Source organism: Mustela erminea, chromosome 15 (genome assembly GCF_009829155.1).
Source record: "Mustela erminea isolate mMusErm1 chromosome 15, mMusErm1.Pri, whole genome shotgun sequence".
NCBI lineage: Eukaryota > Metazoa > Chordata > Mammalia > Carnivora > Mustelidae > Mustela > Mustela erminea.
In genome coordinates this window covers 84,245,552-84,273,042 of record NC_045628.1, presented here as the reverse complement: position 1 = coordinate 84,273,042, position 27,491 = coordinate 84,245,552, and the positions used below count along the sequence as shown (strand labels likewise).

The 27,491-nt window shown below is 36.9% G+C and overlaps 1 protein-coding gene and 1 long non-coding RNA gene across 6 annotated transcripts in view; both read left to right on the top strand.

Moving 5' to 3' along the window:
* The window catches only part of IFT88 (intraflagellar transport 88), a 151,878-nt gene extending 132,264 nt beyond the window's left edge, over positions 1 to 19,614 (top strand). For 4 of the 5 annotated variants that reach the window (XM_032314579.1, XM_032314581.1, XM_032314580.1 and 1 more), the window contains 2 exons: positions 18,750 to 18,860; positions 19,308 to 19,614. In XM_032314579.1, coding sequence (XP_032170470.1) covers positions 18,750 to 18,860; positions 19,308 to 19,429 — 233 coding nt within the window. In that variant the 3' untranslated portion in view covers positions 19,430 to 19,614. Of the gene's footprint in view, positions 1 to 46; positions 1,258 to 18,749; positions 18,861 to 19,307 lie in introns of those variants that run through there. The other variant, XM_032314582.1, reaches the window with a different exon arrangement.
* On the top strand, positions 9,090 to 11,816 carry LOC116574040. Its single transcript, XR_004279110.1, has 2 exons — positions 9,090 to 10,857; positions 11,176 to 11,816. It is a non-coding gene; the product is annotated as an uncharacterized LOC116574040 (long non-coding RNA).
* Positions 19,615 to 27,491: the final 7,877 nt, after the last annotated feature.

Genomic DNA, 27,491 nt, shown 5'->3' with positions numbered 1-27,491 from the left:
GGTAAGTTTTTTGGATTTTGTTTTTTTTTTTTTTTTTTTTAAATAGAATACCTTCTCACAGTTTTGGGGACCTCAGTGATGTCCCAGGCAGAGTGAACAACTCATGCTTAGTGACCACCACCTATGGACGGACAAAAGATTAGCTTAAGGAGGTAGGATAGGAAAAGCACATGTAAATATATCTAAATTCAAAGAATCACATCAATAAAATGTAGCTGACCTCTAAGAAGAAAGGGAGTGAGTATGAATGGGGCAAAAAAAGCCTGGAGAAGGCCAGAGGGACTGAGGACTCATTTCACCAGTGTGTCACTCCTTTCCGCTTAAGTTCCAGGGTAAGTGCCCTCTTCACCTCAGAAAGCCAAAGAGGAAATGTGCTGAATGCCCTTAGTATCTAAGCATTTGGAAGCTAGTATATACAAGGGAACTTGATTAGCAATAAGTATTAGAAGAGAACTGATAGTACTCACAGTGGCACCAAAGTATGCTCTGTGCCACAGATTCTGAAGAAGTTTCTCTTGTGTTTTGCTGGTCTCATCTCCTAACATGTCACCTGTTTTTCTGGTATAGTGTTCTCTAAGCCAGGGGGTCAGCACACTTATGTAAAGAACAAGGTAGTAGACAGTTGAGGCTCCAGGGCCATACACATACTTGTGGTGTCACAAAGGCAGGCACTGACAGCATGTAAGCAAGTGGCTATAGCTGGGCTCTCTGAAACATCATGTTTGACACTGAAATTTGAATGGCGTATAAATTTCATGTGTCACAAATATTGTTATCCTTTTGCTTTTTTCCCCAAGCTTTAAAAATGTCTGAACCATGCTTAGCTCACTAGATGTTCAAAAAGGGGGTAGGCCAGGTTTGGCTCCCAGATTATAATTTGCTAATTCCTGCTCTAGGCCAAGTTCTCCATAAATAATTCCTGGGTGTGAAAGGTGGGGGGCCTTCAGGTTATCCTCTTTAAAGCACTGATTTCAGCTGTCTAATCCATGCACATAGCTTGTGCAATAAGATTCTTTATCACTGACCTTTTCCTCTTAAAACTGTCTTAGCTGTTTACATCCCGGCCACCTCCAAATACGTCATACACATAATAACAGAGTGTGTGAGGTTTTGTGTCTTCAACAGAACATGCTCCTTTCCTTTGGCCCTTGGCTTATTGCCCTGCATTTGAGGTCATTGTAATTAATTTCTCAATCCGGGTATTCATTCAACATCTGTGGACCTCTTTTTCCAAGTCACCATATTGTACATGACCTTGGGCAAGTCACTTTATCTCTTTTTTTTTTTTAAGAATTTTTTTTTTAAGATTTTATTTATTTATTTGACAGATAGAAATCACAAGTAGGCAGAGAGGCAGGTAGAGAGAGAGGAGGCGGGGGGAAAGCAGGCTCCCTGCTGAGCAGAGAGCCCGATGTGGGGCTCGATCCCAGGACCCTGAGATCATGACCTGAGCTGAAGGCAGAGGCTTTAACCCACTGAGCCACCCAGGCACTCCCACTTTATCTCTTTGTCACAGATTCCTTGTCAGTCAAATGGAAGTGAAAATAGGATCTACCTAATAGGGTTGTTGAGAGGAGGAGATAGGTTAATACATAGAAAACACTTAGGACAGTGTCTGACACAGGCAAGCACCTGATAAGGCTGATTCCTATTTGACCAAGGAGAACGGGGGCAGTACCTGAAATTCTGTTATCCACATGTGGGTATAGTGAGGATCCATGTTCTTTGCTCTCCTGGATGTATGACCTTGGAGTTTGTTACTCTCAGAGTTTTTCCTACCACAGGGTTACATTTATCAATGCATAAAGGTAAATGTCAAGTGTACCTCTCTCTTACTACAGACTTTACTTACAAAGTTTGTAAAAGGGTTTTTTTAAAAACAAAATTCTAGAAATTATATATGCAAATGAGTGTTGTATTTTGAAGTTAACACTTTGGAAAGCTGGATATTTATTCCAATAATGCTGTTAGTCAAAACATTTGTGAAACTCCTCTTTTGATATTTCCATCAGAAGCAAATTACAAAAAGCCCAGGAAATCCTATCTAGACATTTTACTGATATATGTAATATATGTGTTTAAATCTGATGAAATATGTAAAACACATATATCTGTAAAATATATGTACACATTTTATATATACATGAGCACACACACATACATATACACATACACACATATTCTACCAGTTCTTTTTTCCTTTTATGTCTTTTTGTTTATCAATAAATAAACATTTGTCAAGTTCCCGACCATAGCGGATATTTAATAAGTGCCAATTCCCTTTCAACTTCTCCCTCTCCCATACATTTATATACCAGGTACTGAGTTAAGCATTTAGATATACAAAATATAACTCAAAAATCAATAATTTGGGGTGCTTGGGTGGCTCATTTGGTTAAGTGTCCAGCTCTTGATCTCAGCTCAGGTCTCGATCTCACAGTCATGAGAGTTCAAGCCCTGCATTAGGCTCCATGCTCAGCCCAAATGAGCTTTTAAAAAGTGTGATAAATCAGTTATCTACTTTGCATACATCTTTACTGATTCCCTCCACAGCTTCTTCACCTGAGTACTGCCTATTATAGTAGCTATCACAGTCAACTTTTCCAATTTTGATATGCCCCTGTTAGCTGTTTTATTGGGTAATAATACAATTAGGTCAATAGGAGTAAGGAGTAAGGGGTGAAGTTAAACTGAGAATTGCAACTTTAACAATGTAAAAAGGATCTGAAATTTTTACAGTAAAACTAGGTTCAAGCAATGGGCCTCCTAAAATTATATGAGGATTATATCATCTGAGCTGACAATGCCATTACTTTCTTAGACAGTAGGGGTTGGAAGGGTACTTTGGATCCATAGCTATGGTACACTGCCCCTTAACTTTCAAAAGTGGCAGAGGCAAAGGAAGATCAGCTTTGTCATAACAAGAGAATAGATCATTTGCAAGTCGTACTACAAAGTACATAGATGTAAACCGGATAGTAGATTCATGCTGAAGGTCTCAAAAGTGCTGTGTGATGTTCTTCAGTATTTCTAGATACAAACAAAAATTTATTTATACTTAATGAGAGAAGATCTTCCATAGTGATTGCATCTTTGTAGGTGCCATCTTGGAGATGGGAGGAGAGAGATCAAAGGTATTTTTTAATGTCTAATGGATAGTGAAATCAGAGTTAACAGCTCACCAAAAGAGAATCATTTAAAAAGAGATTGAAAAGAGTAAGGGGCACTGTGTTTGTAACATAATCAGAGGAATAGGAAGAATTTTTTAGAAGGTTTCATTTTAGATAGCACTTTCAAAAAATAAGAAATCAGGGATGGTTGATAGGAGTCCTAGCTTAAGGGAAGGGGGTTAGATGTTGGAGAATTATCAGATATTGGTTAATTGGACCTTGAAAACTAAAGAAGGCTATCAGATTTTTCAGTTAAGATAATGATGGTAACCCTAAAGAAAGTGGTCTCAGTACACTGTTGGGCAAAAACCGGATTCCAGTGATTTCAGGAGTATAGGGACGCAGGAAGGTGGAGAAGAGGAAACAAACTGTTCTCTTTCTAAGTAAGTGAAGACTGTCTTCCCTTGGAAACTGTGTTCATTTTTATTTGAAGAGAATGGTAAAAATTTATGTAGTCAGCCTCTTAACTTTACTTAATTTGTTCCATGAATAGTGCCTATGTTATAAAACTCACTTTCTCACCAAAAAAAGAACTCATATTTTAAAACCTTAACTTTCTAAAATGTTGCAAATAGTTTGCCTTCCTGGTATGAGTTGCCTTTTAAAAACATTGGTCAAGGCAGGATATAGTTTCTCCTCTAGCGGAAATATCATGAGATTTTCCCCCAAATCTCAAGATTGCAAGGGACTTTAAAGACAGGAAGGTGTAGGTTATTCTGGGGATAGGAAAAGTGTCTAAAACATAAGGCTATGAAAAGAGATTGTGAGTTTACTTTGGGTATTTATCATTATTAAGACAGCCATATTCTGAAATACCATATAGTAGGAATGTATATACGAATAAGGCCATACTTACTCATATATACTTTTCACAACTGTATGGAAGGTGCCACACTTTACACTTTGCACACTTTGCCAAAAAAGCCATAATTGTAGAATGGGCAAGGTATAGATTGGCAATCAGGAAACCTTGGTTTTGCTGATGGCCTTACCACTAACTGTGAACTCTTGAACAAGTGACTTTACCTCCTTAGGCCTATTTTCTCACCTGAAAAATAAAGAGATTAGACTTAACCTTTTTAGTAACATTTATGTATGTTCCTGCTGACTACGAAATTATTACTTCTATTTCTGACAGTAAGATGGACAGAATGTTCAGGGAAGTGCCTCCAGGAATAGCATTCCCTAAAAATGGTGAATACTTGGTGAAAGAGGAAGGAAAAAAGAAAATAAGAAAATAAAAAAAAATTTTTTTTAATGCATGGCTGAGTTGGCAAGAAAAAGGGAGATTCTTTGGAGGTTAAAAATGAGTAGAAGGGGGACGCCTGGGTGGCTCAGTTGGTTGAGTGGCTGCCTTCGGCTCAGGTCATGATCCCAGCGTCCTGGGATCCAGTCCCACGTTGGGCTCCTTGCTTGGCGGGGAGCCTGCTTCTCCCTCTGCCTCTGCCTGCCACTCTGTCTGCCTGTGCTTGCTCTCACTTCTCTCTCTATGACAAATAAATAAATAAAATCTTTAAAAAAAAAAAAAATGAGTAGAGGGGCACTTGGGTGGCCCAGTCGATTAAGCATATAACTCTTGATCTCCGCTCAGGTCTTGATCTCAGGGTTGTGAGTTCAAGCCCTGATTTAGAATCCATGCTGGGTGTGGAGCCTACTTCAAAAAAAAAATAAAGTCCAAAGGAATAAGTGCAGAAGCTGGCATTTGTCCTAGCTAATACCTGGTGACCTAGAGCCTAGGTTTATAGACCATTCATAGGGAACAAGAAATACAGTGGGGGCCACCAAAAAGAGGTCAGTTCAAAGAATCCCTTTATAAAGACAGGATCCTTAACAGGAAATACTGGTAGTGGGTAAACTAGAAAAGGATCTCCCCCACAAAGGATGGATTTCCACCTTGGTACTACTGGAATATTTAAAAAATAAATAAATAAAAGGAAAAGCTCCCTGGAAAATTCCTAACCATAAACCATCAATCACAGAGTTTTGTAGCTAGAATATATATTACCTGTGTAATATGGATCCTAAAGGAACCCCACACTGAAAATTTGGCATAAAGTAGAGGTGAGTTGGTGCTGCTCCCAAGTACCTAGGAGAAACAAGTTTAAATCTATCCTGAAGGAACATACTATAAATAAGACTCAAATACTTCAAATAAAGTTACAAAGAATAGGAATGTACAATTTTTAAAAGTCTGAACACATGAGGAAAAGGCACAATGAACAACAGAAACTGTAGAATCCATTTTAAAAGACTACAGATGTTTTAATTAGGTAAAAATATTTTTTGAAAGTGAGAGTACAGAGGGATGCCTGGGTGGCTCCGTTGGTTAAGTGCCTGCCTTTGGCTCAGGTCATGATCCCAGAGTCCTGGGATGAGCCCACATTGGGCTCCCTACTCAGCAGGGAGCCTGCTTCTCCCTCTGCTTGCTGTTCCCCCTCCTTGTACTCTCTCTCTCTCTCTGACAAATTTTAAAAATCTCTTTTAAAAAAAGTGAGAATATAGATTATCCCTTGATATCTGAATTCAAGAACTGAATAATTCAGATAAATTTTTTTGACAATGTGGTGGTTATCCTTTGGTACCTGAGCTCTTAAACACTTGCTATCTAAAATTTAAGAATTAGACAGCACGGGATGCCTGGGTGGCTCAGTTGGTTGGACGACTGCCTTCGGCTCAGGTCATGATCCTGGAGTCCCGGGATCGAGTCCCGCATTGGACTCCCAGCTCCATGGGGAGTCTGCTTCTCTCTCTGACCTTCTCCTCTCTCACCTTCTCACTCTCTCTCTCTCAAGTAAATAAAAAAAAAAAAAAAAAAAAAAAAAAAAAAATTTAAAAGAATTAGACAGCACAGAATCCCTCACTGTCCAAACTCTCACTATAGACACATAGGAATCAGATCAAGATAGTGGGCAATACTTGTGTATTTTAAGTATGACGAAGGGATAAGAGAATATAAAAGTTACTAAGCAGATTGAAAAGAACAAAAATACAACTTTCAGAAATGAAAAATAGAATTGAAATTAGAAACTCACCTATTAGAAAATTTAGGGTTAAATAAAGGGTTGGAAAACTACAGTTTACAGATCAGATCTGGCTTGAGCTACCACCTGTTTTTTTCAGTGAAGTTTTCCTGGAGCACAGCCATGCTCAGTCTGCCTTCATGCTGCAACAGAAACCATATGGCACACAAAGCCTAAGATACTTACTATCTGGCCCTCTACAGGAAAGATTTGCTGGTCCCGAATTTCAGATTAGATTAGATTAGATTAGAGAGAATCATACATTCAGAATGAATGATTCTCTCTAATCTCTTCATCCCAGATTAGATCAGATGAAGAGAGAATATACAACCTGGAAGATAGAGCTGAAGGAATTACCCAAAATGAAGGAGAGAGGGTCATGGTTATGGAAAATAGAAATTGAGGGACATGAAGGATGTAGTGAAAAAAGGTCTAGCCTACGTATAATTGGGTTAGAAAGACAGAATGAGGAAAAGGAAATAATGGCAGAGAATTTTCTAGTATTAATGAGATCCTCAAATTATCAAAGTGACATAATGCTCAAATAGGATAAATAATACATATATCATGGCCAAATTACAGTATATGAAAGGCAGGAAAACTGTTTCAGTTTTCTCAGTCTAAAAAGAAAACCAGAAATATTGGAACATCATCAGTGTGTGAAGACAGAATAACTATCAACTTGAAATTGTATGCCATTGAGTCTATAGTTCAAGAATGAACACAATATAAAGTCATTTTAGAGCATTTTTAACCAATAGGTTTTTATTAAAAAGAAATTGCAAAGAGGGTACTTCAGGCTGAGGAGGGAAAAGCCAGAAGTACAAAAAAGAAAAAAAAAAAGCAAATATGATGGTAAATAGGCTATTAAATCTAATTACATTTTGAATACTTAAAAAAATGGAAATACTCTATGTTGTCAAATTTTTTTAAATTAAGGTAAAACTAAGGAATTTACTAGACTGAAGTAACATTTAAGGCAGGGATGTAAGTTGTAATAGAATAAAGTATTCAAAGATCTCCACTTGTTTGGGAAGAAGGTGAAGATACTGATTAATTTTAGACTCTGTTAAATGTCCATATTAAAATACACCTAAATATATCTAGTAAATATAAAAATAATTGAAATGTGATGTATAACTTCCAAACTCTAGTAGAGGATGAACAGGTAAAACAGATGTTATTTGTGACTCCAGAAAGGTGGACATCGAAAGTTTTTCTTTTGATACATATGTAGCAATGGAATAAAATATAGTGTCTGCAAATAGACCCAAACATACATAGTCAATTAACCTTTAACAAAAGTGCAAAAAGCAGTTGTGTAGAAAGAGGATAGTCCTTTCAACAAGCTATGCTGGAATAATTGGAAATCCACATGCAAAAAAAAAATAGCATTGATCTACACCATGCACCATATTAAAAATTAACTCAAAATGGATCATTAAGGGGGCGCCTGGGTGGCTCAGTGGGTTAAGCTGCTGCCTTCAGCTCAGGTCATGATCTCAGGGTCCTGGGGTCAAGTCCCGCATTGGGTTCTCTGCTCAGCAGGAAGCCTGCTTCCCTCTCTCTCTCTCTGCCTGCCTCTCTGTCTACTTGTGATCTCTGTCTGTCAAATAAACAAAAATTTAAAAAAAAAATGGATCATTAAGGAAGGTGTGTGTTGTAATGAGTACTGGGTATTATATAAGACCGTTGAATCACTGAACTCTACTTCTGAAACTAATACACTACATGTTAATTAATTGGGGGGAAAAAATGGATCATATTACTAACTATAAAACTGCAACGTATAAACTTGCAGGAGAAAATCTTTGTGACTTTTGGTTAGCCAGAGATTTCTTAGCTGTGACATTAAAAGCATTTGTCCATAAAATTTTTAAATATGGATAAATTGAACTTCATTAAAATTAATTTTTACTTCTCAAAAGATAATCCTATCAAAGGGAAAAGGGAAGCCAAAATAGGAGAATATACTTGCAAAACACATATCTGACTAAGGACTTGTATCTAAAATACAAAAAGAACTCTACAATTCAATACTAAGTAGGAAAACAGCCCAATTATTTGTTGTCTTTTTTTAATCAGGAAAATATTTGAACAAGCACTTCATGAGGAAAAGTATATGAATGAGCACATACCTGATAAGGATTAATATCCAAAATATATAAGAATGCCTACAACTCAATGACAAAAAAATATTTTCTTTTTTTTTTTCTTTTTTATTTTTTTTTAAAGATTTTATTTATTTATCAGAGAGAGAGAGCGCGAGCACAGGCAGACAGAATGGCAGGCAGAGGCAGAGGGAGAAGCAGGCTCCCTGACGAGCAAGGAGCCCGATGTGGGACTCGATCCCAGGATGCTGGGATCATGACCTGAGCCGAAGGCAGCTGCTTAACCAACTGAGCCACCCAGGCGTCCCCAAAAAAATATTTTCAAATAGGCAGAGGCACAACTAAATAGACATTTTTCCACAGGATGCATGTAGGTGGTTAACAGACACATGAAAATTTGTTCAACATCACTAATCAGGGAAACGCAATCAAAATCATGATGACATTATCACCTCTCACCTGTTAGAATGTCATCTAAATGGTAAGAGATAATAAGTATTGACACGGATGTGGAAACAAGGAAATCCTTGTGCACTGTTGATGGGAATATAAATTGGTGCAACCACCATGGAAAACAGTATGGAGACACTTTAAAATATTAAAAACAGAGCTATCATATGATCCAACAATCCCACTTCTGGGTTTGTATACAGAGGAAATGAAAACAGGATATTAAAGAGATACCTGCACTCCCATGTTCATTGCAGCATTATTCACAATAGCCAAGACACCTAAGTATCTGTCCACAGATGAAAAGATAAAGAAGATGTGATATATATATATGCAATAGAATATTAATCAGCCATGAGAAATAAAGAAATCCTGCCATTTGCAACAACGTGAATGAATCTTGAGGGCAATGTGCTAAATGAGAAGTCCAACAGAAAAAGGCAAATACTGTTTGATACCACTTACATATGGAAATAAAAAAAACAAACTTGTAGGAACAGAGTAGAATCATGGTTACCGTGGTTCCCAGGGGTGAAGTTAAGAAGGTAAACAAGTTCTGGAGATCCAATGTACAGCATTGTAATTATAGTTAAAAATATTGTCTTATATACTTGAAAGTTACTAAGAACTTAAATGTTCTCATCGCAAAAAAAAAAAAAGTAACTGTGATATGCTGGAAGTGTTAAAGTGCTATGGTAGTAATCATATTGTAATGTATATGTGCATCAGATCATCACATTGTACACCATAAACTTACACAATGCTATATGTCAGTTAACACCTCAATAAAGCTGTGGGGGGGAGTGATTCTCCCAAATCTATTATGTTGGTATCTCCCCTGCCATTACTGCCACAGCACACATACACTCCTTCTCTGCTTTGCTATAGATTTCATAAAGATTTACTGTTATTCACAGGGATTTAGGAAAGGTAAACATGTGTCCTCAACATTCTTGGAGCTATACACCATATTTGTTACTTAAACTAAGTCATCAAAAAATTTTAATGAAGAAGGTATACAAATGAAAAGCACATGAAAATATGGTCACTCATTAGTCATTGGGGAAATGCAAATTAAAGCCACAATTGGATACCCAGTAGAATGACTAAAAAAGACTGAGGATACCAAGTAATGGAGAGGATGTGGAGCAATTGTTAATCTCATTCAGTGTTGATAGGAATATAAAATGGTACAGGAATAGATTTGATCCATGTTTCTCACACAGAAACCTCTTCCTTATACTATGAAGCAGAAGGGAGAGGATCATCCTTGTGATCCTCTAACTCCCAGTTATCTGGAGTTAGAATTGACATTCAAAAAATAGCACGTACTTAATGTGTAGATTGAGGAGTCTCATAAAACAGTCACTATAATCAGGATTAGGATCAAATCTATCACCCTCCAAAGTTTCCTCTTTTCCCTTTGAAACTCCTCATTCCCACCCTCTGCCCCATTCATCCACCCCAATCTTCAGTTAACTACTGATGTTTTCCATAACTATATTTTAGTACGTGCTTTTTTTTTTTTTTTAACTGGCTTCTTTCACTGTTTTGGTGAAAAACAGTGTCCTTCCATTTAATTGCAGAGTTACTGCATAGACATGCCACAATTTATTCCCTTGTTGTTGACTTTTTTTGTTGTTTTCAGTTTCGGGGCATTTGAAATAAAGCAGCTATGGATATTTTTGTACAAGTCTTTACATGGACACATACTTTCATTTCTTTTGAATAAATTCCTAGGAGTAGAATAGCTAGGTTGTATGGCAAGTATATGTCTAACTTTAAAAGAAACTGTCAAACTACTTTTTAAAAGAGTTTGCTAGGACCGTAAAGCATCACATTGCTCTCTCCAATGAACTCTCTTAACTTCAGAAATTCATAATGGATCTTGTAAGCAGCCTCAGCCAACCTACAAGGAGTCCAGAAATTGTTTCAACAAGGCCCTTTATGGCACAACGTCAGAAATAGCAATGTCATGAGAACGTCATTGTCATAAGCAATGTCAATGAGAATATGGAGAATGCTGTGGGAAGGCTGTACATGGAAGCAGCACTTGATGGAGAAAGTAAACATAGGGTTGAGGATTTGATTACACAGACCCATGAGGTTTTTTTTTTTTTATTTTTTTTTATTTTTTTATTTTTTATTTCCAGCATAACAGTATTCATTATTTTTGCATCACACCCCGTGCTCCATGCAATCCGTGCCCTCTATAATACCCACCACCTGGTATCCCAACCTCCCACCCCCCGTCCCTTCAAAACCCTCAGATTGTTTTTCAGAGTCCATAGTCTCTCATGGTTCACCTCCCCTTCCAATTTCCCCCAACTCCCTTCTCCACTCTAAGTCCCCATGTCCTCCATGCTATTTGTTATGCTCCACCAATAAGTGAAACCACTGGGGATAGAGTATTAGACCCATGAGGTTTTTTATGCAGACTTCAGATGACCTCACTAGGATGGATACCGAAATGAAAAAGTAAGCTGAGGAAAAGGCCTTAGCCATTAAAGGAAGAATTAGCTATCCTGATGACATTATTTCAAATGATAATAACTGAATAATGAATACCTCAAGTTGGACTACAGGAAAGATGAATACTTTGAAAACATAATTCAAAATTTGAAGTTCAGCCAAAACAAACAACTAAAGAAGCTCTGAGAAAAAGTGGACAAGCACAGAAGCTGTAATCAATGCATTTTATTCTTTAGGCAGAGATCAGATAGTCTTCCCAGCAGGCATTCTGCAGCTCCCCTCCTTCAGTGCCCAGCAGTCTAACTCATTGAACTACCGGGGTATTGGCACAGTCATAGGACACGAAATCACCCATGGCTTCTATGACAATGGCAGAAATTGTAACAAGGATGGAGACCTTGTTGACTGGTAGACTCAACAGTCAGCAAATAATTTTAAAGACCAATCCCATGCATGGTGTACCAGTATGGAAACTCTGGGACCTAGCGGGTGGACAGTATCTCAATGGAATTAATACATGGGAGAAAATATTGCTGATAATGGAGGTATTGGCCAAGCATACAGAGCCTATCAAAATTATGTTAAAAAGAATGTTGAAGAAAAATTACTTCCTGGACTTGAACTAAATCACAAACAACTATTCTTGAACTTTACCCAGGTGTGGTGTGGTACCTACGTGCCAGAATATGCTGTCAATGCTGTTAAAACAGATGTTCATAGTCCAGGGAATTTCAGGATTATTGGAACTTTGCAGAACTCCCCCTGAGTTTTCAGAGGCCTCTCACAAGAATTCATACATGAATCCAGAAAAGAAATGTCTAGTTTAGTGATCTTCAGAAAAAGAGGTGTGGCCTTGGCTAGACTTGCCAACACCACAGAAATGGGGAATTTTGTCCATAGAGGTCACTGTAATTACGAGGGGGTAGTTCAGAGATGACAGAGCATCTTATTAGAAATGAAGTTAGGGGGCGCCTGGGTAGCTCAGTGGGTTAAGCCACTGCCTTCGGCTCAGGTCATGATCTCAGGGTCCTGGGATCGAGTCCCGCATCAGGCGCTCTACTCAGCAGGGGGCCTGCTTCCCTGCCCCTCTCTTTGCCTGCCTCTCTGCCTACTTGTGATCTCTGTCAAATAAATAAATAAAATCTTTAAAAAAAAAAAAGAAATGAAGTTAGGTTATTTTGAAAAAGGTGTGGAGAGAGGAGGGGGGTCTGGTGTTTATCAAATCAATCACTTCTCGCTGTATAATGCTTGACCTCTGAAGATACTACCATTCATTTCTGTTTTTCATATGATCTGCCAGTTTGAAAACAGTGTTAACCAGTTGATGTAGACTGGGATTTCTAATCAACAGGAGATTAAAAAGATTGAAGCATACGGTTGGCTCCAACAGCACAGCTGCAGCATGAGGGTTAAAAACATATTAATTAATTACTTACTTTTACTTTTTTTCTTTGCAACGTTTTCACTCTTACAGAACTCTTCCAAAGAATTCTTATGTATACTGGGGCCTTAGGACTTAATGTAATTTTAAACTAACTTTACCAATTATCAGTTATTCATTCTGAGATCATTTTAAGCTACTCTTAGGGCTAAAATGAATGTCTGAAACTGGTTTTATTGTACCTGCTTTCACCAATACTGAAATTCTTGGGGCTTCCTGCAATTTTCTAAGCAATTTCTTTTTCCTCTGTGTGTGTGTGTCAAAACTTGATCTTTTTAAGAGATTTATAGTAATGTATAAATAATTTTTATATCTAATTATTAACTACATTTATGACTAAGTAATTATTGAATATTGACATTTCAGACAGATAAATACTTACAGACCAGTATCTGTAAAGTGATGCACAAATGAAGACTTGAGACTTTTTAAACTTGTCAGTCATATTGATAAAAAGCTTTAAGCACAAGCTCAGGGTTAAAAATTGCCACTCGACAGTTGTCTGAAGCAGGATTTTCCTTGTTGTTGGATAATGTGTTCTGTAAATATCTATTCAGTCTAATTGATCTATAGTGTTGTTCAAGTCCTCTGTTTCCTTTTGATCTTCTGGCTGGTTGAGCCATATGGAAAGTAAGATACTGAAATCTCTTACTATTACTGTGTTACTATCTTTTCTTCTTTTAGTTCTGTCAATATTTGCTTCATATATTGAGTGCTCTGCTCTTTAGGTGCATATATAGTTGTTATGTCTTCCTGGTGAATTGGTCCTTTGATCATTATATAATGTCCTTCTTTGTCTCTGTGACAGTTTTTGATTTAAAATCTATTTTGCTTGAAATAAGTATGGGCATTCCTGCTCTCTTTCTGTTACCATTTACATGGAATATCTTTTTTCACCATTTCACTTTTCAGCCTGTGTATCTAAAGTTAGTCTCTCCTAAGTAGCATATAGCTGGATTTTTTTTTTAACCCATCAGCTGCTCTAGGTCTTTTTATTGGGGATTTTAATCCATTCATATTTAAAATAATTACAGATAGGGAAGTATTTACTCTTGCCATTTTGTTAATTATTTTGTATGCCTTTAGTTATTTTGTCCTCTTCCTATCTTGCTGCCTTTTGTGTGTCATTTTTTTTTCATTTCTTTTGTTTTTTTTTCTAACAACGTACTTTGAACCCTTCCTCATTTTCTGTGCATCTTCTGTAGGTATTTTCTTTGTGGTTACTGAGAGAATTATGTAAAAGATCCCATAGGTAAAATAATCTATCTTAGACTAATGATAATTTAAATCACATACAAAAACTTCCCTCCTTTACATTGCCCCAACACTATGTTATCAATGTTACAAATTGTATCTTTTTATAATTTATATTCATTAAAATAATTTAATGGTTATATTTTATGCTTTTATCATTTATATTCTATGCCTGAATTAAAAGTGATTTATGTACTACCATGACAATATTACTAGATTCTGTATTTATCTCTACATTTACCTTTACAGAGAGCTTTATATTTTCTCTTTTTTTTAAGATTTTTATTTATTTATTAGAGAGAGACACAGCAAGAGAGGGAACACAAGAGGGGGAGTGGGAGAGGGAGAAGCAGGCTTCCCGCAGAGCAGGGAGCCCAATGTAGGGCTCGATCCCAGGACCCTGGGATCATAACCTGAGCTGAAGGCAGACGCTTAATGCCTGGGCCACCCAGGCGCCCCACTTAATATTTTCATATGATATTCTCTTACAGTATAGTATCTTTTTGTGTCAACAAAAGGATAGCAGTTCTTTCAGGGTAGCTCTAGTGGTGATAAACTCCCCCAGCTTTTGTTTATCCAGGAAAGTCTACTTCTCAATCCTTTTTGAAAGACAGTTTTGCCAAATATAGTATTCTTTTTTTTTTTTAAGATTTTATTTATTTATTTGACAGAGATCACAAGTAGGCAGAGAGGCAGGCAGAGAGAGAGAAAGGGAAACAGGCCCCCTGCTGAGCAGAGAGCCCAATGCGGGACTCGATCCCAGGACCCTGAGATCATGACCTGAGCCGAAGGCAGCGGCTTAACCCACTGAGCCACCCAGGCGCCCCCAAATATAGTATTCTTGGTTGCCAGTTTTCTTCTAGCACTTTGAAGATACTATCCTGCCTCTTATAGCCTGTAATGTTTCTGTTGTGAAATTTCATCATTGTGTGCTAGCTCCTTTTATGAATTAGCTTTTCTCTTGCTTAAGATTCTTTGTCTGAATTTTCAGTTTGATTATAATGTGTCTCAATGTGCATCTTTTTAGGTCCATCCTATTTGGAGCTCCTTGAGTTGTTAAATTTGGATATTCATTTCCTTTCTCATATATGGGAAGTTTTCATCCATTATTTCTCTCTTTCTGAGATTCCTATAATATGTATATTGATATGTTTAGTCCCAAAATCAGAATTATGTCTCATAATTCTTTTAGGCTTTCTTTACTTTTCTTCATTCTGTTTTCTTTTTGTTCTTCTGATATAGTAATTTCAAATTACCTATATCTGAGTTCACAGATCCTTTATTCTGCCTAATCACATCTGGTTTTGAGTACTTGTAGTGAATTCTTCAATCCAGTTATTGTTACTGTATTCTTTGGCCTCAGAATTTCTCTTTAGTCCTTTTTTAGTTTCTATCTCTGTTGAGAGTTTACTTTTATTCATGCTTCATTTTACTGATTTTATTGTCTATCTGTGTTCTCTTGTAGCACACTGAACTTATTTAAGAAAATTATTTTGAATTTTTTGTCAGGTAATCAATAGGTCTCCGTTTCCTCAGGATCAGTTTCTGAAGATTTGTTTTGTTTCTGTCATTGCGCTGTGTTTTCATGTTTCTTGTGATTTCTTCATTTGAAAAAACAGCCGCTTTTCTCTGGTTTTAGAGGGCTGGATTTGTACAAGAGAAACTGTCATAAATCAGCCCCAATAGAGACTATGGGAATTTCTCAAGAGTTTTTATTGGTATGAATCTTCTTTCAGCTTCTACATGTAATTTCCTAAATAGAAAGTTTTCTGGATTTGTATCTCTTGCTTCCTCTGATGTCTGTGGTGCTGCAGGATCTCTAGCACTGCAAAGGCTACTGAGCCCTCTTTTGTTCTCGGTGACCCCATGCATCCAAGATGTGCCAGTTCCCCATTAGTGCTGTGAGTCAGGTGAGACCAGGCCCTTGGAAATCCCCACCACCACCACCACCAAAAGCTGGACTATTGGATGTACATTCCACTCTAATCATCACCCTTGCTCAAGAAGAAGCCATGAGCTAGATACTTTCCCCTGATCACATAGAAGCTACTATGTGCAGTGAGGGAAGGTACTCTGGCAGTGCAACAAACCACCAGCCAGGTATTTTGCTTCCTCATCACTCCAGGTCAGGCAGGACAAACCAGTCTTTCACGCAGTTCCCTGAAAAACCAAAATGTTGGATGTATATTCCATTCTTCTTTTTCATTCCAAAGGGAGAATCTGCATGGGCTTTATTTTCCCCAATCCTGAGTTCTTCTGGCTTGTAATAGGGGCTGACACAGTTGAAATCAAAAGGCTTTTCTTACCTGTTTCAGTGCAATTGTTCTTTGATTTGAGTTTATCTGGGGTACTGCAACTTCCAACTGGTTTCTGGAGTTCTCATGAAGGTTTTTTGGACTGTATATTGTCAAGTTGGTGTCTTTGTGAGGAAAAAAGATCTGGGGTTTCCTATTCTGCTATCTTGGTGACCATAAAATTAAGTGTTGATATATACTACCATATTAATCTCAGAAATTTTGTTCATTTCACTTACTAACCTGATATTTTTAAAATCTTAGCCATTTTAATAGTGTTGAATTATGTGAAGGTTTAAATTATATAATACTTGATACCTACAAAAGAATCAATGTAGCACTCTTAAGTTACAAAGCATATAAAGTTCAAATTAATGAAGCTATCATAAAACATAAACAAACATCGTAAGACATTAGAACCAGAACATTACTGTCATGCCTACCTATGTGCTTTTTCCCACCCCATCTCCTCCCTTCTTCACGGGTAACCACTGTGAGATTTCTTTTTTATGTTTTAAATATATTTCAGTTTATATTTTTTTAGTTTCTCGCCTTTTCACATACAATGCATGCAAACACTGTTTTTAATTTTGCTTGTTTTTAAGCTTTCTAAATGGTATCACTTAGTATGTAGTGTTCTGACTTTTTTTCACTTACTGTAAGGCTAAGTAAGTTTAAATACTTCTATGTTTAATTGACCAATTGTATTGTTTACTTTGGGAATTATCTATATACATTGTCCATTTCATAGGGATATTCTGTTTTTTCTGGTATAGGTAAGTTTCAAGAATCCTTATTACACTATAAATTCTATGATTCTAAGATTTTTCTCTTATAAAAGTATCATTTATAAGTTTTAGTGTTCATTGATTGATAATTCAGATAATAAATTGATCTCCAGATTCTTGTTTTAGAAATTACTTGATATTTTAACTTTTCTCTAGGATATAGTAATTGTTGTTTGTTGTTACAATGAAATGAATATAATGACTTGTTTCATTATTTAGGGATAAAACCCACCCAGACTTACAAATGCTTATCGATCCATTTACACCTGCCCATGTATGGCAGTGTTACTCCATGAAAGTTGATTGAAAATGATGAAATGAGGATATTCACAATATACCTTCACTGGTGTTTATAATAGAAAATGTTCAAAAACTATATTCATGGCTTTTCAGTTGGACATTTGAAGTTTTTCTAGGAAGGTCAGTTTTTATTTTTTGAAGTTTGCTTGTTCTACAAGAGTGGAATCCTTTGCTATGTTAGAATTTCAGAAGGGCAATGGTTGCCTGAGGGAGATGTCAGAGTTTTCTTTTATTCACATAGGTAACCCATATCTATATGAAAAGTGAAAAAAGAAATACTGCCTAGAGCAATGGTTTTCAAACTTTTTGACCTGAGCTCACTTAAGCCCCTTGAAAAATATGCATTTACACTTACAGATGGAAAAGATGGGCCTAAATGTAACAAAAATTAGACAGGAGCAAAAAAATAAAAAATACACCAAAATATGTGGACCCATTCAGAGCCTAAATCTAAGGATATTATTGGGGGGAAATGGTCATTTTTTATAAGAACTTAGAGAAGACTTATAATTTTTACACAGTTGGCCACCATTGAAATGTGGGGATTTTAAAGACCATCTTGTTTTGGTTTATTCCTAGAGACATTATCAATAAACTGAAATATAAAGTATACTCAGAAAAAAAATGATCAGTAAATGTTGATAGACAATTCTTGTTAAAAGTGAAGCTCCCATAATAGGAAAAAATGACATTGTGGGAATTTTAAAGGAATGAATTAAAAACTGTGGAGCTAGAGGAGTATTTCTTTAAAAAATATAATGGAAATTTAAGGTTGAGAAGCACTACTAGTATTTCCTGCTAATGTGAGTCTTCAGCCCTATCTGAAAATCTTCAGTGATATGGATTGCAATATTTCCCATGGTAGCCAGTCCATATTTGGATGCTATAATCCTTTTAAAGATTTTCCTTATACTGAGCCAAAATCTATTAGAGGGCAAATCTAATCCTCTCCTACATGAACATTTTCCTAATGTTTAAAGAAAGTAATTATATGATCTAGGTCCTCTCCTACCCTCTTCTGCTGTTTTTCATTTGATTGATTTTAGGGCCACTCACCAGCCTTGTTAATGAGGTTGATGATACAGCTCATACTGTCTTATGACTTCCTATTTGTTTCTCCAATTTCTCTTTATTCTTTGCTAGGTTATACTCATCAACATGGTCTCTAACTTCTCACCAGTGAATCTACAAAATTGAAACCTATAACTAAGCATACATGTGAAAGACTACATATAAAGACTACTTTTAAATGATGTTTTATCTATGTTACAGATTCTCAACAAGAGGTTTCTTTGGAGTTTCAGGAAACAAGAATTATATCCCTCAGACGTTGGCTTCCAAATAAAACAACCTGTTTCTTGGCAAATAAGTGTACTTTAAGATTCATATTGTAATGTTATGTTTTTCTCAGCATATTAAACAAATGCATTTTTATCTTTGTGTTTTCAGATAGTGGCCAGAACTGTAGTGCCAGTAGTAAAGGTGAACGACTAAGTGCCAAACTCAGAGCTTTACCTGGGACAAATGAACCTTATGAAAGTAGCAGTAACAAAGAAATAGGCAAGTGTTGGTATTCCTCACCCAGTTCCTACAGGCATAACAGGTCTGAAGAAGATTTGGTGAGACGGCAAAAATGTATAATTGGGGGACGCCTGGGTGGCTCAGTTGGTTGGACGACTACCTTCGGCTCAGGTCATGATCCTGGAGTCCCGGGATCGAGTCCCGCATCGGACTCCCAGCTCCATGGGGAGTCTGCTTCTCCCTCTGACCTTCTCCTCGTTCATGCTCTCTCTCACTGTCTCTCTCTCAAGTAAATAAATAAAATCTTTAAAAAAAAAAAAAAATGTATAATTGGGCATTAAGAATTTTTTATTTACAGACAACATTTTAAATGACTTGGGAGAGCATTTCTGTTCACTCAGTTCAGTTTAGCTTATGAGACAAATTGTTTTCACATTTGTTGTTTTTCTTTATTATTCTAATACAACAATCTATTTTGAAACCTAGATGCCTCCTATGTGGATCCACTTGGCCCTCAAATAGAAAGACCAAAAACTGCAGCCAAAAAAAGAATCGATGAGGATGATTTTGCTGATGAAGAATTAGGAGATGATTTGCTTCCCGAATAATATATAACATAAATTTTACTTATTAAGGGAAAGAAATTACCTTACAAGATATACTTATGTGAAACTTTGGATTAAGGACCCAAATTTTAATTTTGTACACTGTCAAAACCTTAAATAAGTGTATTCTGTTTTATGAGATGGGTCTAAAGTTTTGTTTTGTATGGAATAAAGATTTGTGAAACTAATACATTAGTGACTTCCTTACTCTTGAAAATATTGACCACAGTAAGAAATATATTTTGTAGCACTGACCAGTATCTACACATATGTATAAGTATGTGGGTATGCTCACTACAGTACCCTACAGTACTGTAGTGCAGCTGGTATTTTCTGTGATTTCATTAAAACAAGGTTTTAGAATGAAAACACTACATTGATTTTATGGTTCAGAGCTTGTTTAAAATACGGTGTTAGGACATATCATTGATGGATCTGTAGTTAAACTTAATTACTTAGAGTTTAGAAAATGTTAAGACTTTAAAAGGTGTGCCTCACAGGAATATAATACCATTAAAAGTTATGTTTTGGATACTATAGTAAGAGAAAATACCAAACCATAACCCTATTGCTCTTTTCTGTATTTCCTTTCTTCCTTCAGTCCAGGGGCATGAACCAATAGCACTGAGCAATGACAGCTCTAAGAAGGCTTTTCCCATTCATGACTTGGGGTATGGGATGGAGGCCAGGACTGTCTGCATTTTTCTTTAGCAATGTGTTTGGCTGATCATTAATGGTCAGAGGAATTGCAATGATGGGGCAATCAGAAGAGGCTTACCTTAACACCTCACTAGAGGGTGGTCCCACCCATCTTAACATTGTCTCCACAATGTGCATGATACTGTTAGGTGCAGGAGGAGGAAAACCAAAATTAGATCACAGTCCCTGCTCTCAAGATGGTTATGATCTGGGGCGCCTGGGTGGCTCAGTGGGTTAAAACCTCTACCTTCGGCTCAGGTCATGATCCCCGGGTCCTGGGATCGAGCCCTGCATCAGGCTGTCTGCTCAGTGCAGAGCCTGCTTCTCTCTCTCTCTCTCTCTCTCTCTGCCTGCCTCTCTGCCTACTTGTGATCTCTGTCTGTCAAATAAATAAAATCTTTAAAAGAAAAAAAAAAGATGGTTATGATCTAATGGGGGAGGCATTCAACAAGGGCACTAAACATCTACTATGTGCAAGATTCTGTGGATACGGCCGTGAACAAGACAGAACAAGACTCTGCCCTCAAAGAGCTTAAATCCTGTGAGGAAGACAGACAATAAATATATTTTTTCAAAGACTTTAGATGTTGCTAAGTGCAGTTAATTAACTGGAATAATGTAATAGGGAGTGATGGTAGTAGAGGGAGGAGCTCATTTAGATGGATGAGTCAGGGAAGACCTTTCAAGCAGGTGGCATTTGTATTAACACCAGAACAATGAAATGATGAACACTGAAATTGGAATGATTTGTCTATGTTAGAGGTTATTTCCGTTAGAGTGATAGTAAGAGGACTTGGGGCCCACCATGGTGGGTGGTGTATACAAGATAAGCAAGAAGGTGAAAGGAGGTGAGGACCAAGAGGACCAAGAGGTAGGCAAGGGCCAGATCACATAGAACCTATACAGTTTGGGTCTTACTCTAACAACAATAATAGAGAAGCCCTTAGAAAGTTTTGCGCAAGGAAGGAGAGTGATAGGATTTGATTAAATTTTAGAAACTGACAATCACACCAGTTGCCATGAAGATGAATTAACAGGTGGGCAGGTTGGAAGGGAAGGAAATGGTTGTAACTACTAGTAGCCTGGGCAAGAGATGAAGGTGACTGAAACCAGGTTTTACTTTTTTCTTTTTATTATTTTATTTTTAGAGATTTTATTTATTTATGTACGAGAGAGAGTGCGAGCAAGAGCGGGCACGAGCAGGGGAGCAGCAGGCAGAGGAAGAGAAAGGCTCTCTACTGAGCAAGAAGCCCAATGCAGGACTCAATCCCAGGACCCTAGGATCATGACTATTGCCAAAGGGAGATGATTAACTGACTGAGCCACCCCGGGATCCTTTATTTTTTATTTTTTGTAAAGATTTTTATTTATTTGACAGGATGAGAGCACAAACATGGAGACAGACAGAGGGAGAGGGAGAAGCGGCTCCCCAGCTGAGCAGGGAGCCCTATGCAGGGGCTCGATCCTGGGACTGCAGGATCATGACCTCAGCTGAAGGCAGATGCTTAACCAAATGAGCCACCCAGGCACCCCGAGACCAGGTTTTTAGCAATAGACATGAGAATTGGTTAATTCAGCATCCATTTTGAAGGCAGACATCAGAAATATTTACTAATGAATTGAATATGGGGATATGGGAAAGAGAAGAAAGGATGAGCAACTATGAGGAACCGGGAGGTGTGGATGGGGGTTGGGGGAGGCATCAGCCATGATTTAACCATCCTAAATTCAAGATGTCTCTTCAGCATCCAACTGGAGATACAAATAGTGCAGTTAGATTTACAAAACTTGGAAACTGGAAGAGGTAAGGGGCTGGAGATGCAAGGTAGGGAACTCTCAGTGTAGGGATAGTATTCAACACCACTGCCATTGAATGAGGCCACTTAGAGAAAGTAAGGATGGAGAAGTCTAAGCAACCAGCCCTGGAGGTCAGGAAAGATGAGGTCAGGGGGTTAAAAAAAAAAAAAGACTGAAAGGAGCAGTAAGTGATGTAGGAAGTTTCACATTTGAGGGGAGTGGGACTTCCAGTTCTAAGGAGGATGCAATAGGTCATATTAGGCCAATGCTCCTACTATAACAAGTTGGGGGGGGGTGCAACAAATCATTGCAAAAATTACTGGAAAGCTGTGGGAGCAAAAAGATTAAACTAAAATTCCAGACTGGAAAGAGTTCATTCTAGATGAGTTGATGATCTGGCTGTCTTCATCTCTAGAGACATTTGTCAATTTTGAGCATGGGCTGAAATTGGGGTTGGCCAGAAAAAGGGAGTCTTCTAGGAAAAAAAGAAACTAGCAGAACTTGTAGTTATGTGGTTGTGGTTGGCACAATATACTAAAAACTTCAAGAAATCCCAAATTTCTGACCATTTTTCCACCATGGGCATTTGCTGAACTTTGTGATTGTACTGGAAGCTATAGGGTTTTAAAGTTTTAAAACTCTAAGAAAGAGATTTAAAGTTAAATCTCCCACAATCTTAGAGTCCTTAGGGGACAAAGTTCCACTAAAGAGAAGGGCTTTCCACAAATAACGCAATTTGTCTACCCTCAAGACATTTGCTATTTTGTGAGCTGTGTGGGGTAGGAGACTAATGGTCTAAATTCAAAACCTCCAGGGGCTGATTTGACTCTCTTGCTGTCTTTCACAGTTGAGGAGATAGATCTGCCAGGCTCTTGATCAAAAGCCTGGAAGGATAGACATGAACCAGGGGTGGACTGACTTACAAAAACTGCAACCAGCCCCAACCCAGCTCAATCCCTGATTGGACTGACATCATTAGTACCAAATCATCTCTGACTAGCAGAAGAAAGAATAACTTTCTCAGGTAACAATATCATTTGTAGTTCCCATGGTTCTTATATATATAACATTAGGCATACAGTAAGAAATAAAGGGTAAGAAAATAGCCAATAAACAAAAGAAAAGAAGAAGGCCCTTAGATAATCCAGATAATAGATCTAACAGGCTTTACAATATGATTATTATATTAAATAAAATAGAGAAAGATGGACACAATGGGTGAAAAGAGAATTTCATCAGGATACTGGAATCTATGAACAAGAATCAAGGATAACCTAGAACTGGAAGATACAACGTTTGAAATTAACTTATTTGGATGGATTTAACAAAGTACTGGACACAGCTTAAGTCAGAATTAGTGAAGCCATCATTAGAAAACATCAAATTTGAAGCACAAATGAAATAAGAATGGAAAGAATAAAGTAGATGAACAAATAATCCAGTCAAGAAATGGGCAGAAGACATGAACAGACATTTCTCCAAAGGAGACATAAAAATGGCCAACAAACACATGTGCGTCAGGGAAGTACAAATCAAAACCAGAATGAGATACCACCTCACACCAGTCAGAATGATAAAAATTAACAAGTCAGGAAACACTAAATGTTGGCAAGGATGCAGAGAAAGGGGAACCTCTTACACTATTGGTGGGAATGCAGGCTGGTACAGCCACTCTGGAAAACAGTATGGAAGTTCTGTCAAAGTCAAAATAGAGCTACCCTATGACTCTGAAATTGCAATGCTACGTATTTATCCAAAGATACAAATGCAGTGATCCAAAAGGGCAACTGCACCCAATGTTTATAGCAGCAATGTCCACAACAGCCAAACCGTGGAAAGAGCTAAAATGTCCATTGACAGATGAATGGATAAAGAAGATGTGATAGATACACACACACACACACACACACACACACACACACAATGGACTATTACTCAGCCATTAAAAAAATGAAATCTTACCTTTTGCAATGATGTTGATGGAACTAGAGGGTATTACGGTAAGTTAATCAGAGAAAGACAATTATCATATGATTTTATTCATATGTGTAATTTAAGGAACAAAACAGTGGATCATAGGGGAAGGGAGGGACAAATAAGATGAAATCAGAGAGAGAGATAACCCATAAGAGACTCTTAACTACAGGAAACAAACAGGGTTGCTGGAGGTGAGGTAGATGGGGGAATGGGATAACTAGGTGATGGGCATTAAGGAGGGTACGTGATGTAATGAGCACTGAGTGTTATATGCAACTGATAAATCACTGAACTCTACCTCTGAAATGAGTAATATATGTTAATTAATTGAATTTAAATAAAATTAGAAAAATTAGAAAAAAGAATAAAGCAGATGGTAAGAGCAGATAAGAATAAAAAATAAAAATAAAAAATGATAAGAATAATATCATAAGAATAAAAAATGTAAGATAATCATCTGCTTTATCACCTTATTTAAGCTTTATCATCATTATTTAAGCTGGGTGGCTTAGAGGTTAAGCATCTGTTTTCAGCTCAGGTTATGATCTCAGGGTCCTGGGATTGAGCCACCCATCGGGCTCCATGCTCATCGGGCTCCCTCTAGACCTCCTCTCCACTTGTACTCTCTCTCTCTGTCTCAAATAAACAAATAAAATCTTAAAAAAAAAAAAAAAAGGCAGGGGTGCCTTAGTGACTCAGTCTATTAAGTGTCTGCCTTCAGCTCAGGTCATAATCCCAGAGCCTGAGATCGAGCCCCACCTCTGGCTTCCTGCTCAGCAGGGGAGTCTGCTTCTCCCCCACCCCCTGCTCATGCTCTCTCTCTCTTTCAAATGAATGAATAAAATCTTTTTTAAAAAGCAGAAAATTTAAATAAACATAATAGGGCTCTCAGAAAAGAAAGAGAATGGAGTAAAAGTAACATTTGAATAGACAGTGTCTAAAATTATCCCAAATTGATGAAAGGTATCAACCCACAGATGCAGGAAGCTCAGTGAACACAATGAGAGTAGATTCAAAGAAAACTACACCCTAAAAATATGTTTAAATGTTGAAAAACAAAGACAACTGCTTTAGAATAAAAAGGACACAGTACCTTCAGAGGAACAATAATATTACTTAGGATTGACTTCTCCATAGAAATTATGGAACCAGAAGACAATAGAATAACATCTTTAAAAGTGCTAAAAGAAAACAAAAACAAAAACCCTGCCAACCTAGAATTCTATTCCAGTGAATATATCTTTCAATATATCGTTTCAATATATCTTTAAGGTTAAAGACTTCTAAGACAAATAAAATTTGAGAAAATGGATTACCATAGACTAGCTCTACAGAAAATACTAAAAGTATTTCTATAGTCTAAAGGAAAATTACACTGGAAACCATGAAAGATGGTGAAAAACACCAAAGAGGTAGGGGGATATATAAAAGAATAGTGACTACTTAAAACAACAATAGTAATGATTTGTGGGATTTTTAACATATCTAGAAATAAAATATATAACAATAGTAGCCCAAAAACTGGGAAGAAGTATTAAGTTGTTCTAAGGTTACTATATTGTTCAGATAGTAGCAGACCATAATGTCAAAGATGCATATTGAAGTCTCTAGAGTAACAACTGAAATAAAAGAATATATGATTAAAAATCTAATAGAATAACTAACAAACACAAAAAGACTGAGAACATCACCATCTTGCAACCACGGCAGTAACTAATTCAAGAATCTGTTGTTCTAAAGCAAGTGGAGGAAAGTTTGATGAGAGTAGTATATTTACACAGCCTCAAAGTATTTCCTCTCAAATTACTTATTAATTACAAAAGAGAAGATCAATTTGTAGAAGATAAATTTGTTGGACACAACCTTAATTTGTGACCAAAATTAACATGACGAATAATAGGACAAACTAAAACCATGTGCCTCCTGATGTGATACACTGAGAGAGCCCAAGATTTCTTAGTTGATCTTCCTGCCAAAAATACCTAACCCAATCCCTAATCATGAGAAGGATCCCAAATTGAGGAATATCCTACAACATCACTGGCTGAACTTTTCAAAAATGTTAAGATCATAAGGTGCCTGGGTGGCTCAGTGGGTTAAGCATCTGCCTTCAGTTCAGGTCATGATTTCGGGGTCCTGGGATCAGGCCCCACATCAGGTTCCCTGCTCAGTGGGAATCCTGTGCTCCTCTCCGACTCCCCCCTGCTTGTGTTCCCTGTCTTCCTGTGTCTCTCTCTGTCAAAAATAAATAAATAAAATCTTTAAAAAAAAGTTAAGATCATGAAAGACAAAAAATATCAGAGGAAATGCTCTAGATTAAAGGAGACAAAGAGACATGTCAATGAAATGTAGTGCATGATCCTCATTCAGATCCTAGATTGGAGGAAATTTGTTCTAAACGACATTATAGGGACAACTTTATATATGAATAGGTCTATTAGACAATCTGACTATTAGCTGTAAAATTTCCTAATTTTGATAATCACATTGTGGTTACATAACTGAATGCCCTTTTTCCGTAATACATTACCAAAGTATTTTAGAACAAAGGATCCTGATGTCAGAAAAAAAATGTAATGATAAATGTGGAAAAATGTTAACAATTGATGGATTTGTGTGAAGGGCAAATAGAGTTATTTATTCTATTCTTACAACTTTTCTATAAATCTGAAATTATTTCAGAATAGAAGTTTTTTAAGCTAATGAAGGATAATATATAACAAAAGTACTTGATTCATCCAAAAAAGGCAGGAAAGGAAAAACAAAGAAAAAAAGAACAGATGGACAAATAGAAAACAAGTAACAGGATAGTAGGACTTAAACCCAATTAGTATTTACACATTAGTAAGTATAAAAAAGTAAGCCAAATTATATTAATAATTACATAATTTACAAGTAAATACTTGTTATACTAACACATTTTAAGTTATTATATATAACTTATGTAAACCCAATTATATTAGTATTTACATATTAGTATTAAAAAGTAAACCAAATTATGTAAATAATTATATAATTAGTAAATACTAATTATATTAATAATTATGTTATATTATTAAATACAGTAAATGTAAAAAGATTAAATATTCCAGTTAAATGACAAAGCTTATCAGACTGGATTAAAAATTAAATCAAACTATATGTTACTTAGAAGAGACATATTTTTTTTTTTAAGTCCACATCCATGCTGGGTTTGGAGCCCAATGTGGGACTTGAACTCAAGGCCTAGAGATCAAGACTTGAACTGAGATCAAGAGTCAGATGCTGGGGCACCTGGGTAGCTCAATGGGTTAAGCCTCTGCCTTCGGCTCGGGTCATGGTCTCAGGGTTCTGGGATCGAGCCCTGCATCGGGCTCTCTGCTCAGCGGGGGGCCTGCTTCCTCTCTTTCTCTCTGTCTCCTTGTGATCTCTCTTTCTCTCTGTCAAACAAATAAATAAAATCTTTAAAAAAAAAAAGAGTCAGATGCTTAACCAACTAAGCCACCCAGGCATCCCAAGAGACATTTTAAGCATAAGGGCACAGACAGGTTGAAAATGAAAAGATGGGAAAAGATACACTATACAAACATTAATCAAAAGGAATAAGGACTAA